The 17,719-nt window shown below is 34.5% G+C and overlaps 1 protein-coding gene across 1 annotated transcript in view; it reads left to right on the top strand.

Annotated features, from left to right (window-relative positions):
• The window catches only part of EMC2 (ER membrane protein complex subunit 2), a 54,998-nt gene extending 38,058 nt beyond the window's left edge, over positions 1-16,940 (top strand). The window contains exon 7 of the mRNA XM_074316263.1: positions 14,435-16,940. Within this exon, the coding sequence (XP_074172364.1) occupies positions 14,435-14,737 (303 nt within the window). The 3' untranslated portion in view covers positions 14,738-16,940. The remainder of the gene's footprint in view (positions 1-14,434) is intronic.
• The last annotated feature ends 779 nt before the right edge of the window (positions 16,941-17,719 follow it).

The raw sequence follows: 17,719 nt of genomic DNA, 5'->3' as shown, positions 1-17,719 counted from the left end.
TGACAGCTGATTTTGGATCCAATTTCACTCTACTGGTCTACGTGTCACATTTAGTATGACAGAGAGAACCAGAGACAACACAGCCCCATTGGTTGATAATTCCCCAATCTCCCCACTCACCTAACTTGAAAAAAAAAGACTGGTATAAATATGGCTTGAGGCTTGTGAGGACAGTCAAAGTTGGGTGGTTACATATAAAAAGGATTGAAGAAAAACAATAAAAATAGTCTTGCTAAAAAGAACTTCAAATCATGTGATTTATCTCTGATTTAAGAAAACTAATGGCAGTCAGGCAATAGACATGGCAAAAAACAAGTGGTTATATCACAAGTGGCACCCAAGGGTCAGAGCCCTGATGCTTGTACAAATTCAGTTTTATGAATATTAGAATGAGAGGGAGTTTTAAAAAATAAGTTAAAGATGTAAAAATCATTGAATACAATATTATTTCTTTTCATTTTGGGGGCTACTGCTTAATGTGTCATTTTTCTTTATGAGATTTCTTTAAATAAGGTTTTTCTCACAACACAATATTTACTTGTCTAAAGAATCGTAATGGAGTATTTTGTGTTACTAATTATATTCTAATTTAGGTTAAATTAAGTTTGAACTTTATTTTCTATTAACAAATCTCTAATGTCAGTGGATTAGTTTTTGAATTCATAATATTAACAGTCATTGATTAGAAATAAAAAAGCTTGATTTTCAGTTGTATTTTTTTCCTTCTACAAACTTATAGAAGTACGCCACCTAGAGTAAGTTTTATAATTTTTAAAGTATTAAAACTGCTTGGCTGGTTTGATGTTATTTTAAACTTCAAAAAGTAGTCATATTTTAATGAAAATTAAGCTAAATATTATAATAACTGTGGAATTTTTATATACTTTTTTTTACATGCTCTCAATCTTGCTGTATATGAGATAGAATATTTTTGTTACTAATTCCAGAATAAGCAATTTACCTAATATGGCTCTTGAGATGGATAACAAATTGAAGAATCATTATTTTTAAAACCTGATTCAATAACACTAGAACTGATTTTAATATGTTATTACTAACTGAAATAATTATTATAAATATTAAAATACTTGAGAGACATTATAAATAATGAGTTTTGTATGTATACATAGATATACACGCATTGAACATTAATTTTGGAGTTTTCAATGAATTTAAGTATAATTGTAGAAAACTGCCTTGAGTAAGTTTTGATGCTAGAGATCTGAACATATCAGTAGGTAAAGGTTTTAAAATGCTAATAAAATGTGAATGAAAATAACCGTTTATTTGGAATCTTATGGTTGTTCAGTTGGATATGAAACATGCTTTTTCCTTTGGGGAAAAAAAAAGTCCAAAAGAACAGGTTAAAATTCATCCATAGGCCTATATATGTTTATTGAGAAAACATTGTGTAAGACATTGAGACCTATAGGCTTCTTCAACTAGGCAATGTTAAAAACCGTTGACATTTTCTTTTTTCCCCCTGCTTTATTGAAATATAATTGACAGATAACATTGTATAAGTTTAAGGTGTACAATGTGGTGATTTAATACATGTATATATTGCCAAATGTTTACAACAATGAGGTTAATTAACTTATCTTTCACCTCACATAATTACCATTTTGTTGCTATGATGAGAACTTTTAATATTTACTCTCATAGCAGTTTTCAAGTATACAACACAGTAGTGTTAACTATAGTCACCACACTGTACATTAGATCCCTGGAACTTATTCCACTAATAGAAAATTTCTGCCCTTTGACCAACATCTTGCCATTTCCTCCAACCCCCAGCCCCTGGTAACCATCAATATACTCTCTGTTTCTATGAGTTTGACATCTTTAGATTCCGTATATAAGTGAGATCATACAGTATTTTTCTGTGTCTGATTTATTTCATTTAGCATAATGCTGTCAAGATCCATCCACGTTGTCATAAATGGCAGGATTTCCTTCATTTTTATGGCTGAATTTCATTGCATATGTATGCACCACGTTTTCTTTATCAATTCATCTGTTGATGAACACTAAAGTGGTTTCCATGTCTTGGCTATTATGAATAATGCTGCAGTGAACATGGGAGTGCAGATATCTCTTCAAGATAATAATCTCCTTTCCTTTTAATGTATACCCAGAAATGGGATCATTGGATCACCTGGTAGTTTTATTATTAATTTTTAGAGGACTCTCCATGCTGTTTTCCATAGTGACTATACCAATTTATGTTCCTACCAACAATGCACCAGGGTTCCTGTTTCTCCACAGCCTCTCCAGTGTCTCTGGTCTTTTTGGTGGTAGTCATTCTAACATGTGTGAGATGGTACCTTACTGTGATTTTGATTTGCATTTCCCTGATGATTAGTTATGTCAAGCAGCTTTTTATGTTCTTGGTGGCCATTTGTATGTCTTCTTTGTAAAACCGTCTATTCAGGTGCTTTGCCCATTTTTTAATTGGATTATTTGCTTTTTTTTACTATTGAGTTGTATGGGTTCCATATATATTTTGGGTATTAACCCCTTCTCAAATATATGGTTTACAAATATTTCTTTCCCATTCCTTAGGTTTTCTTTTCATTCTGTTGACTGTTTATTTTGCTGTAGAGAAGATTTTAAGTTTGATGTAATCTCACTTGTTTATTTTTGCCTTTGATACTTGGTGTCATATCCAAAAGAAAACGATTTCCACGACTGATTTCAAAAGGTTTTTTCCTATGATTTTTGTCTAGAAGTTTTACAGTTTTAGGTCTTATACTTAAGGCCTTAATCCATTTCAAGTTAATTTTTGTAAGGAGTATAAACAGTTCCAATTTCATTCTTTGGCATATGGTTGTTCAGTTTTCCCAGCGTCATTTATTGAAGAGACTATTCTTTCTCCATTGAGTATTCTTGGTTCCCTGTCAAATATTAGTTGACCGTATATGTATGGATTTATTTCTGGGCTCTGTATTCTGATCTGTGGATCTATGTGTCTGTTTTTATGACAGTACTATCCTGTTTTGATGACTATAGCTTTATAATATGGTTTGAAATTAGGAAGTATGATGCTTCCAGGTTTGTTCTTTCTCAAGATTGCTTTGGCTAATCAGTCTTTTGTGGTCCATACACATTTGAGGAGTTTTTGTTTGTTTCTGTGAAAGATTCCATTGGAATTTTGACAAGGATTACATTGAATCTGTAGTTGGTTTTGGGTAGTATTAACATTTTAACAATATTAAATCTTCTGATCCATGAACAAGGGATATTTGTGTCTTCTTTAATTTTTTTTCTTTCATCAATGTATTATAATTTTGGTGTGTAGATCTTTCACTTTCTTGGTTAAATTTATTCCTAAGTATTTTATTGCTTTTGATGCTATTGAAAATGAGATTGCTTTTTTTTTTAGATAGTTCGTTGTTATTGCATAGAAACACAACTGATTTTTGTATGTTGAGTTTGTATCCTGAAACTACCGAATTTTTACTAGTCCAAAGAGTTTTTGGTGTTCTTTAGGATTTTCTATATATCAGATCATTTTATTAGCAAACAAAAGCAATTTTACCTCTTGTTTTCCAATTTGGATACCTTTTATTTCTTTTTCTTCCCTAATTGTTCTGGCTAGGACTTTAGTATTGTTTGAATAGAAGGGGTGAGAATGTCTTGTTCCTGATCTTAGAGGGAAATTTTTCAGTCTCTGTTGAGTATGATGTTATCTGTGGGTTTGTCATATATGGCCTTTATTATGTGATGTATATTACTTCTATACCAAATTTGTTGAGAGTTTTGGTGTTGTTTTTTTCTCTTATGAAAGGATTTTGAATTTTGTCCAATGCCTTTTCACATCTGTTAAGATGATTGTATGAGTTTTGTCTTACATTCTATCACATTGATTGATTTACATATATTGAAACCATTCTTGCACCCCAAGGATAAATCTCTCTTGATTATAGTGTATTTTATTGTCCTGTTGAATTTGGTTTGTGAGTATTTTGTTGAGAATTTTTGAGTGTATATTCATCAGGGATATTAGCCTATGGTTTTCTTTTCTTGTAGTATCTTTATCTCTGTTTGGTATCAGGATAATGCTGGCCTCATAAAAATAAGTTTGAGAGTGTTCTCTCCTCTTCAATATATTTGGGAATAATTTGGGAAGTATTGGCATTAATAGTTCTTGAAATGTTTGTTAGTATTTACCAGTGAAGCCATCTGGCCCTGGGCTTTTCTTTGTTGGAAGATTTGATTACTGATTCAATTTCCTACCTCATAATTTGTCCAGAGTTTTTATTTTTTCATAATTCAGTTTTGGTAGGTTGTATGTTTCTAGGAATTTATCAATTTCTTGTAGTTTGTCTAATTTGTTGGTATATGATTGTGCATAGTAGTCTCTTATAATCCTCTGTGTTTCTGTGATATCAGTTGTAATGTCTCGTATTTCATTTATAGTCTTATTTATTTGAGTCCTCCCTTTTTTTCTTGGAAAATCTAGCTGAAAGAGTGTCAGTTTTGTTTATCTTTCACAAAACTGTCTCTTACTTTCATTGATCTTTCCTATTGTTTTTCTCTTCTCTGTTTCAGTGTTTTCTGCATTGATCTTTGTTACATCCTTATTTCTGCAAACTTAGGGCTTAGTTTTGTTTTGTTTTTTCTAGTCCCTTAAGGTGGAAAGTTAGCTTATTTTTTTGAGAGCCTCCTTTTTTAATATAATTATTTATTGCTATAAACTTTCATCTTAGCACTGTCTTTTCTGCATCCCATACATTTTGGTACGTTGTGTTTCCAATTTCATTTGTTTCATATTTTCTAATTTCTCTTTGATTTCATTTTTGACCCATTAGTTTTTCAGGATTTTGTTAATTTCCATATATTTGTGAATTTTCTAGCTTTCCTCTTATTGATTTCTAGTTCATATCAATGTGATTGGGAAAGATACTTGGTATGATTTCAATCTTTTAAATTTGCTAAGATTTGTTTTGTGACCTAACATGTGATTGATCCTGGAGAATGCTCTGTGTGCACTTAAGAAGAGTGTGTCTTTTGCTATTGGAGTGAATGTTCTCTATATGTCTAAGTTTTTGTGGTCTAAAGTGTAATTTGAGTCCAATGTTTCTTTATTGATACTCTTGTCTGCGTGATCTATCCATTCTTGAAAGTGGGGTATTGAAGTTCTCTATGATTGTGTTGTTGTCTGTTACTTCAGATCTGTCAGTATTCACTTAATATATTTAGGTGCTCTATGTTGGGTACATATATATGTACAGTTGTGTACTCTTAATGAATTGATTCCTTCTTGGTCTCCTGTTACCATTTTTGACTTACAGTCTATTTTGTGTGATGTAAGTATAGCTACTCCTGCTCTCTTTTGGTTTCCATTTGCATGACATCTTTTTCCATCCCTTCACTTTGAACCTATGTGTGTCCTTGAAGTTGGAGTGTGTCCCTTATAGGCATGATGTAGTTAGGTCTTGCTTCTTTTTTTTTTTTTTTAATTCAGCTACTCTATGCCATTTGATTGGAGAATTTAATCCATTTATATTTAAAGAAATTATTTATAGGCAAGGACTTACTATTGCCATATTTTTCATTGTTTTCTGGCGCTCTTGTAGTTTCTTTTTTTCTTTCTTCTTCTTTCATTGTCTTCCTTTGTGAATGGATGATTTTCCATAGTGATATGCTTAGATTATCTTCTTTTTCTGTTGTGTGTATCTAGTGTAGGTTTTTGTTGTGTGTTTAACCTGAGGCTGACATAAAACATCTTATAGATGTAACAGTCTATTTTAAGCTGATAACAACTAAACTTTGTATACAAAAACTATCCTTTTACTCCCCCCCCACATTTTGTTTTTGATGACATAATTTGCATTTTTTATATTGTGTATTCATTAATAAGTTATCGTAACTATAGCTATATACAACTATATTTAATACTTTTTTCTTTTAGCTTTTATTGTAAAGTGGTAAACACACCATCATATTACAGTATTAGTTTTCTGATTCTGATTATGTACTTAACCAGTACCAGTATGTTATATATTTTCATATATTTTTAAATTCACATTACTAATAGTATCCTTTTGTTTCAATTTGAAGAATTCCTGTCAGCATTTCTAATAAGGCAAAACTAGTGGTGATGAACTCCCTCCGTTTTTATTTATTGGGAAAGTGTTTATCTCACCTTCATCATGTCCTTCATGAAGGACAACTTTGCCAGGTAAAGTATTTTTGTTGACAGGTTTTTTTTTTCTTCTTTTAGTACTTTAAATATATCATCCCACTCTCCACTGGTCTGCATGGTTTCTGCTGATAAAGCCACTGATAGCTTTATCAGCAGTTTATGGGGATTCCCTGTCTGAGAGAATTTGTTTTTCCTTTTCCTGCTGTTAGAATTCTCAAGTGGTTTGTTAGCCTCATGAATTTGAATGTCCAAATCTGTCCTTAGGTTTGTGAAGTTCTCAGACATTATTTCTTATTTAAGCTTTCTACCCCTTTCTTTGTTTTTTCTCCTTCTGGGACTTCAGTGATGTGTAGTTTATTTCTGTTAATGGTGTCCCGTAAGTCCCATAGGTTTTTTAAATTCCTTTTCATTCTTTTTTTTCTTTTTGCCATTCTGACTTGATAATCTCAAATGACCTGTTTTTGAGCTCACTGTTTCTTTCTTCTGCTCAGGTGGTTCAGTCTGCTATTGAAGTTCTTACTGACATCTTCAGTGTATTCACTGTATTCTTCAGTTCCAAAATTTCCTTTTGGTTCTTTATTGTTTCTTTGTTGAACTTCTCATTTTGTTCTGCTGATTTCATTGTTTATCTGTTGTAGCTCTCTGAGCATCTTTAGAAAATTATTTTGAATTCTTTATTGGGCAATTCCTGATTCTCTATTTCTTTGACATCACATACTGGAAATTTATTGTGTTCCTTTGGTGATGTCATATTTTCCTGATTCTTCACGATCCCATTAGCCTTGCATAGATGTCTACACATTGAACAAGCAGTCACCTCTTCCAAATTCTGTGGACTCACTTTAGTAAGGAAAGACCTTAACCTGTGTCAGGGAACACACTGGAGCATGTTGTAACCCTGAGTCCAATGATTCAGGGCAACAACGGCAGGTGTGTATGGCAGCTCTGGGTCCTGGGGGGCATGATGTCTCAGTAGCTCAGGCTTCTGCTGTCCATAACATTGACAATTATGTGGTCTTTGATGAGCACTGTGGGGGATTTGCAGTGGATAGAAAGGTTGTTATTTCCTCAGCAGTACTTCCAGGTCCACTGGCTAGGGCCTAGGGCAGGCAGTGGTGGTGGCTGGAGCCAGTACTATGCACCACACAGCTGTGGAGGCCAGCTGCAGGTGCCTATGTAGTGATAGGCTGATTGCAGACACACATGTAGTGGTATGCATCAAGGGCCGGGGCCAAGTGTGGGTACACTGGCAGGGGCCCTGGCTGTCAGTGTGCACTCCTGTGGCTGCAAAGTCTTGTCATGGGTGTGCACATGGCAGTGGACATTGGTGACAGGATTTGGGCTGAGTTATCCAAGTGCACATCTAGAGGGGCTAGCCTCTAGCATGCACACAGTGATGGGGTCAGCCACGGAGGTCTAGTCTGGTGTCTTATACACTCATGCAGCTGCAGAAGCCACGGTAAGATGTTAGTGCAGACCCCAGGCTCTGGCAGAGAGGGAAGGGTGGAGTGGAGAGAGGAACTCAGGCATCTGGCATCTGTGAACTCAGAAACCTGTGGGGTGAAAACCAATGAAATCTGCAGGGGGTCTTTGCAGCTGTACTGGTTTCCTCAGTAGCAAAAACTGCTGGGGTTCTCTGCAAAGGAGGTCACTGAGAACCATAGGCACTCCCACTGTCTGGTTGATACTACTCGCCCCTGCCCTTCGTCTTTCTTCCTAGCCGTATCTATACGTCTCAGCTTTGGTGATCTCTGCACGGGGTGAAACTGAAGTGGATTCTTCATGCAGTGTCCCGAAAGGCTGGGGAAGCTGATCTCTCGCACTGCTGTCCCTTTCTTGTCAAGGGAACCTTTTCTAGCTGGGAGTTTCTTCTTGGCACTGAGCGATGCCTGCCTGGGGGATGGGATTATAGAGGCAAAATGAAGCTGTTCTTTCCTTTTTGTGCAGTTGTTCTCAGGTTTTTTGTTCCACCATGTTGCTAAAGTTTCTTAAGTGGGTTCCTGAGTTCTCCGGAGTTGTTTTTGTTAATGGGTAACCGTCTAATTGTTGAACTTTGTGGGGAGAAGGAGGCGGAGTTCTTCTACACGGCCATCTTGGTGCTGTCACTCGTCAACATTGACATTTCATAGTGATTATGATGGGGGAAAATTTCATAAACTTCAATGCGAAATATTTTGGATTTAAAACCAAAGCTATTTGGAGAGGTCATGAGCCTCTCTTTTATCTCTGCCTTAAGAGATCCTGCTCTAGTTTTTGTATCTGTTGATACGTAATGCTTGGAATTTTTGTTTTAGGGACTTCAGAATCTAGAGCAATTGTGGGCAAATGATGTGTCTTGTAACATCCCACAGGGATCTGAATATCTGATGAAATACTGCTTTATTAATGTCCCATATACGTGATTTCTACTAACTAGAGGAAAAATTCCTGCAGAGTAGAGGTCTTGTCTTCAATTTTCTTTCCCTACAGCATCTAGCATATATTGTTGCCACTGTGGACGCTTATAAATATTTGTTGTTTTCACATTTTGTCCCCAGGACAACTGATGCTGGTGGGGAGGGTCACTCAATTGCTAAATTTTAACACCCGAATTAGTTTATCAGACTATGAATTTAGTTAGCAAAGTTTGAAAACTGTGCTTTTTTAAAAACTGAGTATGGCAAATTTTATTTAAGGCATAGCAGGACCTCTTTGATAGCAGTTATGTATTGCAGTAGTTTAGAATGAAACGTTTATAAAATTTCTCAGCCCACTAACAATATGAACCAGACAGAAAAATGACCCATTGAGTAATAATAAATTAAATATCAGTGTTTTTTGTTTTTACAAAACAAACTAACTTATTTTTTTAGTTACAAGGGATGCATGCATTTTATCTATAATATAGCTTCAAGATTTTAAATATGCTGCCCAGAATATCTTCTAGTTGCTATGGGGAGTTCTGTTATTCATCAAAGTAGGGTTTCCTACTTGGCAGCATTATGTATTTATGATGGCATCTGTGTTTGCTGGTTGTTGCATTTGCAGTGGAACTTGTATTTCAGCCAGTTGAAGAGGGAGGGGAAAAGAAAGCAAATTAAACTTGACTTGTTGGCAATGAAGTAGTAGCTTCTTGTTACTTGGACCCATATATTCCAAGAACACCAAATACAACTACAGTTGTGTGCCATAGTTATTCTACCTATAACTGACAATTTTTGCATCATAATAAACTAGTATAATAATATAAAACCCAAAAGTTAAAAATTAAATATTATGTCAGCAGTTAATAGGACATTTTTCAAGTGGAAATATGGGAAATTAGCCTATGTAGAATGATGCTTTTTATTTATTTATTTGGGTCAAAAATTCATCATTGTAATTAATATCATTATGTAAGATTCCAGTTACTTAAAACAAGTGAAAATTTAAATGAACTAATTAAAAAAATATTTCCTCAACTTTTAAAAGAGAAACAGAATAGAAAATAAAAGTCATTTATATCTTGAATTTCTTTTTAAAAACAACTTTTAGTATATGTTTTAGAGTCTGCACATTTAATTCAAGCCAATATTCAAAACCTATCTGTATCTACCACAAACCGGTGATATTTAATGTTATTAAAGATTATCTTCAGGTATCCTAAGAAGTACCTTTTTAATATTAAGACCATAGAAGCCTCTTAATATAATATTGATTCTTAAGATAAAGAACCAAAAATTAGTTCCTTAATGTTGACATTAAATTATTTCATTATAATGTAGATTCGTAGATTATGTTCATTGTAATTTTGTAATTTTGAACACTGGCATTCTCTGAGGCAAAGTTTAGTTAAATATCTACAAAGTTAACTTAGAACTTTGTGTATACAATTGTATTTTTGGTTTTTGGAAGCGTATTAAATGAATACACTGGTGGTGCCAGTATGTATAAAACAGAAGGCAATATGGAGACAAAAATGTATTAATATTTAGAGCTTGCCTTCAAAAGACTTAAAATTTAGTTTCAAAGACAATGTATAAGAATAAAAGTCTATTAAAGTAAACAGCAAATAACTGTCCAGTAGGACAATATAAGAGCAATTCTTATTGCCTAGTGACTAATTATGTTAATGCTCTACGGGCTTAGATGAGGATGTCCCTGCAGGTCAGAAGGTTCTGTAAAGATTTCAGGGATGGGGAGAGACTTGGTCTTGATCCTAAAAGATGGATAGTTTTACAGAGTTGTTGGCATTCTAGGTGGGGGCAACAATTTATGCATCAGTCTTAGGAGAAAACCATTTTCTAGAGGCACAGTGAGTAGACTGTTTACGTTAGGATGAGTATTTAGAAAAGTGAGTACAGTAGTCCCCCCTTATCCACGTTTTGCTTTGCACAGTTTCAGTTACGCATGGTCAGCTGTGGCCTGAAAGTATGAAATGGAATATTCCAGAAATAAGCAATTCATAAGTTTTAAATTGTGTGCCAGTCTGAGTAACATGATGAAATCTCATGCCATCCTGCTCCGTCCTGCCTGAGACATGAATCATTCTTTTGTCTATCATATCCACACTGTATATGCTCCCCACCTGTTAGTCACTTAGTAGCCATCTCCGTTATCAGGTTGACTGTCGTGATATCTCAGTACTTGTTCAAGGAACCATGATTTTACTTAATAATGGCCCCAAAGCAGAAGACTAGTGATGCTGGCAACTCAAATATGCCAAAGAGAAGCCTTAAGTTCTTCCTTTAAATGAAAAGGTGAGTATACAGTACAATAAGGTATTTTGAAAGGGAGGGATAGAGGGTTGGAGGGAGGGAGAGAGAGAGAGAGAGAGAGAGAGAAAGAGAGACCACATTCACATAACTTTTATTACATATGAGGTTTGACAATTAAGTGTGTTTACATTGGTAGCACTGTACAAACAGCTCGGTAAGGTTTCATAACCTTGGTATATCAGTGTCTCACAGCTGTGTTCGTGTCAACATGTGGTGGTGTCATGCTGAGTGGAATTCATTATTGTTGTTGAATTTTTTGTGTGCTGTCGCGAGAATGTCTGAGCTTGAATTAAAGCAACAAACAAACATTAAATTTCTTGTTAAACTTGGCAAGAGTGGAGGTGAAATCAGAGGCTTGTTAGTCCAAGTTTATGGGGATAATGCCATGAAGAAAATGACAGTGTACGAATGGATTAAATGTTTTTCTGAGGGGAGAGAATGTGTCACTGTGGAAGAGAGGTCAGGGCAACCGGTAACGAGCAGAACTGATGAAAACATTGCAAAAATTCATTGAATTGTGCATCAAAGTCATCGGCTGACTGTGAGAAGCATAGCAGACCAAGTAAACATTAATAGAGAAACAGTTAGGAAAATCTTAACTGAAAATCTTGGCATGAGAAAGGTGTGTGCAAAAATGATCCCGAAGGAGCTCACCGATGAACAAAAGCAAAGGAGAGTCAAAGTTTGCCAAGACCTTTTGGAAAGGCAAGACCATGTTTTGGGCCATGTTATCACTGGTGATGAGACATGCGTGTACCAATATGACCCTGAAACAAAGCATCACTGGTGATGAGACATGGGTATACCAATATGACCCTGAAACAAAGCATCAAAGTACACAATGAAAGTCAGCCAATTCTCCAAGACCAAAAAAGTTTTATCATCCAAATCAAGAGTCAAAATGATGTTGCTAACCTTTTTTGATATCAGAGAGATGATTCATTATCAATTTGTACTAACTGGACAAATAGTTAACCAAGTTTACTATTTGGAAGTGCTGATAAGGCTGCATGAAAAAGTTAGACGAAAACGACCTGAACTTTTCATCAACAATTCATGGCTCTTGCATCACAACAGTGCACCAGCTCACACTGTACTAAATCTGTGAGGGAGTTTGTAGCCAGTAAACAAATAACTGTATTGAAACACCCTCCTACTCACCTGATCTGGCCCCCAATGACTTCTTTCTTTACCAGAAGATAAAGGAAATATTGAAAGGAAGATATTTGATGACATTCAGAACATGAAGGGTAATGTGACAACAGCTCTGATGGCCTTTCCAGAAAGAGTTCCAAAATTGCTTTGAAGGATGCACTAGGCACTGGCATCGGTGCATGTCTTCCCAAGGGGAGTACTTCGAAGGTGACCGTAGTGATACGTAGCAGGGAGGTATGTAGCATTTTTTCTAGGATGACTTCATGAACTTAATTGTCAGATATTGTTATAATTATTCTATTACCAATTTTGTTAATCTTTCACAGGGCCCAGTTTATAAATTAAACTTTATCACAGATGTGGATGTGTAGGAAAAAACAGCATATACAGAGTTCAGTAATAGCCGTGGTTTCAGGCATCAAGTGAAGGTTTTGGAATGTATCCCCTGCAAATAAGGGGGGGGGGGGCTACTATATAGAGAAAGAATGGTGGGAAGTATTAATATATTAGAACAAATATGTTTTTCTAGCACTTTACAATATATAAGGGGTTTCTATGTAATTTTCATTTAGTCTTAAATACCAGTGGTATCTTATCTTTATTACTCTTATTTAAAACATAGATATAGAACTAAGGCTATTGGGAATTATTGTTGTAAAATATAAATGTAAGCTTTGAGGATCTAAAAAGAAAAATACAACAAAAATCAGGGTAGGGTGAAGATTTGGTGCAAGGAGGACTATGATAATCTGTTTAATCTCTCATTGCAAGGAGACAGTTTAAAGGTAAAGCACATAATTTCAAAAGGGACATCAAAGATTTTAATGTTTTTCTTACCTTTAGAGAGATCTTTTATTTAGTAACCTGTATTCTGTGGAGGTTAAATTTTTATCTGAATTTCAATAATGCCTTCCATATATTTAAAATATTTTTAAATTAAAAATAATCATGATTATTCCATTTTTATTCTAAAATTATTTATATCTGCCCTTCTAAAGTACTCTTTTGCAAACTGCACATATTTCTAAAGATGTTCAATAAAACTTGGTGATGATTGTTTTGGGCGATGGAATATTGGTAGATTTTTTTACTTCCTAGCATTTTTCAGTGTATTTTCTAAAGTAAATGTGCATCATTTTTTTTCTGAAACAATAAAAGCATTATTCTTATAATTAAAAAATTCCATGCAACTACTGTTCTGAGGAATACACTTTGGGAACCACTTATGTAGACAATTATTTCCTGACCTTTTTGGATGAATGATCTCTTGCACAATAACATATGATTTTGCAAACTTAGGAATTTCAAAAATTATTTTCCAATTTTTTATGGCATGTAACAAAGTGATTTAGCAGAAAAGTTTTTGTAAATTATTGTATTTTGTTCTCAAGTGATGACGTAAAAGAAAAGGTTGCTACTTATTAGTTTTATGTCTTCACAAATATATTATAGATGTTAGTGGTTTTTATTTCCAGTTAAAATAAAGCCAAATTGGATATAGTCATCACTATAATTTATTTTATGAGCATTACTTGTTGAGGTACAAGAAATACTCATGTGCTTTTAAAGAGTTTTGATCAAACAGATTGAACTAGTGGATCTGAAGAAGATCATTTTGGGGCAAATTGGCACATTTATCATGTCTGTACTCACTAATATGTAACACATTTTCTTGTGTTATCTTTCTTTAAGCAATAAGTGATTATGGGTATAAATCAGGTAATATGGGAGCAAAAACAGATGATTAAAAACTAAGTGATGATTAATAGCCCATGATGACCAGCAGTGCTCACTGAGTTATAAGCTGACAGTTACTGTATCAGGAGCGCCTCCCTCTGATTTCTGATAATCACTGTGCATTCTTACAGTGCTTCCACTCCCAAGTGTTCTGTTTTAGCTGGATATTTAAAAAATATTTTTTATTTACATTTTTAAAAGTAGATACTGAAGCAGATACCATGCTAACTTTAACGTTATGATTCCTTGGAAGACTTTTGTAAACCCTTGAGGATTACTATTTGGGAAACAGCCAAATAGGAACTGATACAGGTATAGGGTTCCTCCCAATTCTTAAGGAAAAGAGAACAAGAGAGGGGAGAGCAGAAAGTTAGGGACTGAATTTAAGGCTTATTAAAATTTAGGGGGTGGAAGAAGAAAAAATAGTGAAGGATGGAGAACTAAGGAAATATAATGGTTACAGAGCAATAACCATTGAATGAATGCATTATAACAGACTATCTCATTTCATACTCAAAATAATATTAACCTCATTTAAGTGAGAAAGTTGCAACTCAGAAAGATAAATAATTTGCCCACAGTCACCCAGTAAATGGTGGAGCAATGATGAGTCAAAGCAAGATCTGTAATAAAGCTCATGTTTTTTTCTCCTCAGCATTCCATCTCTCTAATATTCAGAGAGGTCAGAAGAGAATCAGAAGAGGGTGATATAATAAAATTTGAAGAAAGAGTTTTCAAGAAGAAAGTGCTCTGCATTCGCTATGGCGGGGAGATCAAGCAAACTGAGATCTCAGAAAAGATCATGAGACTTGGCAGGGGCATCGAAGGACCAGTTCTAGGATCCAGAAGATGCAAAGCCATATTCTCTGGAGTCAAGGAGATATGTTTGTTTCCCACAAGACTTGTGTTTTATGTTGTTAGTGTTGTGTCTTACTCATTTTTTTCCTGGTATCTCTGAGGCTTAGCACAGACTTTTGCCCACAGTAGACACCAGACTAAGATCTTAGAAGTGGGTGGCTGATGTTGATTGCAGGTCAGAAAGGTCTTGAAATGCTCTGTGGAAGGTCCTGCTGGATTAGGAAGAGCCCTGTGAGTGGTGATCCAGAGAGGAACTGATGATTGGAAGATGGTGATAAATGAAGACAACATGGATGTTAGATGATGAAAAACAATGATGGGTGGTAGGTATCTACATCATCAAGTTCTGTCTCTGGAGTCCAAGGAGAAGACTGTGCCTCCTACCTCTCCCTTACTCTGGGTCTTCCTGAGTCACTGCTATCAGTCAGTAATGCCACCCAAACCCAAAATTTTTAGATGAAGTGGGGTCACAGAAATTTTGGTCTATCTAAATTGATGACAACTTACATTTTTAAAGAATTTATTATATGAAAATGTACTAATGCTGGTAAAATATTTTTTTCAGTAGATGAAGAAAAACCATTTAGGATAACTCCATGTACATTTGTGAATTAAAAAAAAGTCATTGAAAAATAGGCAAATTACATGAATAGGTAACTCATAGAAGGAGATACTTGGCAAAATACAGTTCAATTACAGAACTATTTATTGAATAAACAACAGGCTATGGTAAGGCTCCAAAAGGAGAAACAGGAAGTAGCCAGATTTATCAGCAGCCTTGTGTGTCATACCTTTGAGCTTGGACTTTATCCTGTAGATCACGGGAATCTACTAAAGTACTGTCCACATTGAAGTAACATTATCTTATTAAGCATTGCCGTTGCTGTACTGGAAACACACTTGAGCTGGTAGAAAAAGGAGGTGGGCAGACTAGTCCAAGTAAGGGGGGATAAATGCAACTACGGTAGGAATAAAAGGGCTAAGAGAAAATGGGCAGATTTAAGAAATATTAAAACTTAAAAGTAGTAATACTAGATGAAATGTATATGCTAAAGCTAAGGGATAGCGAAGAGTCTAGGAAAAATTCTGTTTTTCTTGGGTGATTACCTCAATGATATAATGCTTGATAGGAAATAAACAAGGGCCAGCATATGCATTTATTACAAGTTTTGAAATTGAGTCTGTAGAGCTACTTTTAAAAATATATTCTAAATGTATTTTTTTTTATTAAAGACTTTACTTTTTAGAGCAGTTTTAGGTTTACAACAAAATTAAGAGGTAGGTACAGAGATTTTCCATATGCCCCCTGCCTCTATACATGCACAGCTGTCACTTACCAGGATGGTACATTTATTTTCACCAAGGATGAACCTACAGTGACGTGTCACTATCACCCAATGTTAATAGTTTCCCATAGGATTCACTCCTGTGTTGTACATTCTATAGTTTTGGACAAAAATATGATAACATATACCCATCATTATAATGTCATATAGAATAATTTCTCTGCCCTAAAAATTCTCTGTGCTGTACCTATTCATCCCTCCCTCTGTCCCCTGACCCTTGGCAACTTCTTATCTCCATAATTTTTCCTTTTTAACTGGAGCTACATGGAGTTATGAAGTTTTGTATTAGTCAATTAGTTGTATATGTGATACCATCCTTCCTCCAAACTAGAATCATAAATAAGATAAAATTTTGATAAAATTTTAAAAATTGCTTATAAGAATAAGTGTTTATTAATACAGTCATACAAAAATAGACATGGAAAACTATTTCCATCAAGTGTTTTGAAAATACAGTTGTTAAGGTTCTGGCCATTAGATTCAGTTCTGGTGGCATTTAAAATAAAAAAGAAGATTTTGATTAATTTTACTTAGAGAACTTAGAAGGGGTATAGGTGTTATTTAATATGTCCCTTTTGTGTCAGGTAACACAAGTTTTGATTTAGAGATTCTTTACCATAATATAATATCACTTCCACTGTGTAGAATTTCATGTTAACCATAGAAAATAAAGAAGCTCATTACAGTCATATAGAAGTTTTCCTGTGTAAAAGAATTCTAACGTTCTGTTTTTACGGCATATAGAAATGCTGTTTCAGAAAGGTTAAAACATTTTGAAAAACTCATTTAGTAACATGAAAATATATATGGAAAAATGACCAACCAGTTTCTTTACTTTGGTATTGCCACTTAACCAGATTTGATAGAAAGTCAGTTCATGGAAAGTCTGTTTGTGCACATTCAAATTTGACTTTATTTTGTCTATTAGAGGAAACTGAATAAAAGAAATAAAACAAAGAACAACAGTTTGTGGCACAATGTAAATAATGACATTATATTACAAGATTAATAAACACTTTTCATTTAATTTTAGGTTTTGATGCCACACTTAAAACATTGCTATGGCTCAACATAACTTATTGAATCCGGGTAACAAGGATATGAATAAGATGATTAGCATTGTAACAAGGGCCTGAAATGAAATATCACTTGGAAAATAGCAAGCTGGGTATTTGCCAGGGAAAAAATTAGAAATACAAATAAATACTCCATCAGAGCCTTGGTTTTGAAAATGAATAAGTAAATATATTGGCATTTAAATGTTATACTTATTAGACTTTTATTTCTAAAGAACAAATAAGAAAAGAGGATCTGGATTTTTATAGGGGGGAGTAGAAGCTATTGCCCCCTTTCCATTTTAAGTATGGATATGTCTTCTCTTGACTTCAATTTAGGACTCTTTCTTTTTGCATTAAAAGTTCAGGTAGACCAATCTAAAGCAGCACATTACATCAGAATTACATCAAAGGGAATCTGGAACAGATAAATGTCTTTTAGGACCTGAGTTATATGTTCAAAAATACTAATCTTCTAGTTTCACATAGACCAAAAGGCTTCATATTTTCCTTTCAAAAGTAGCAGGGCAGAAAGCTTTCGTGGGTTAGGACTGCAGAGTAAACAGAGTAAAAAGCTCAAATCATCGATAGTCTTACTTGCCAGTATGGCTAAAATAAAATATGTCATTCTATAAACAGAAATCATATTGCCTGTAGAAAACATTCTATATCACAAAGCAT

Source organism: Rhinolophus sinicus, linkage group LG12 (genome assembly GCF_036562045.2).
Source record: "Rhinolophus sinicus isolate RSC01 linkage group LG12, ASM3656204v1, whole genome shotgun sequence".
NCBI lineage: Eukaryota > Metazoa > Chordata > Mammalia > Chiroptera > Rhinolophidae > Rhinolophus > Rhinolophus sinicus.
The sequence above is the reverse complement of the archived record's forward strand: the minus strand, read 5'-3'. Positions and strand labels throughout refer to the sequence as shown.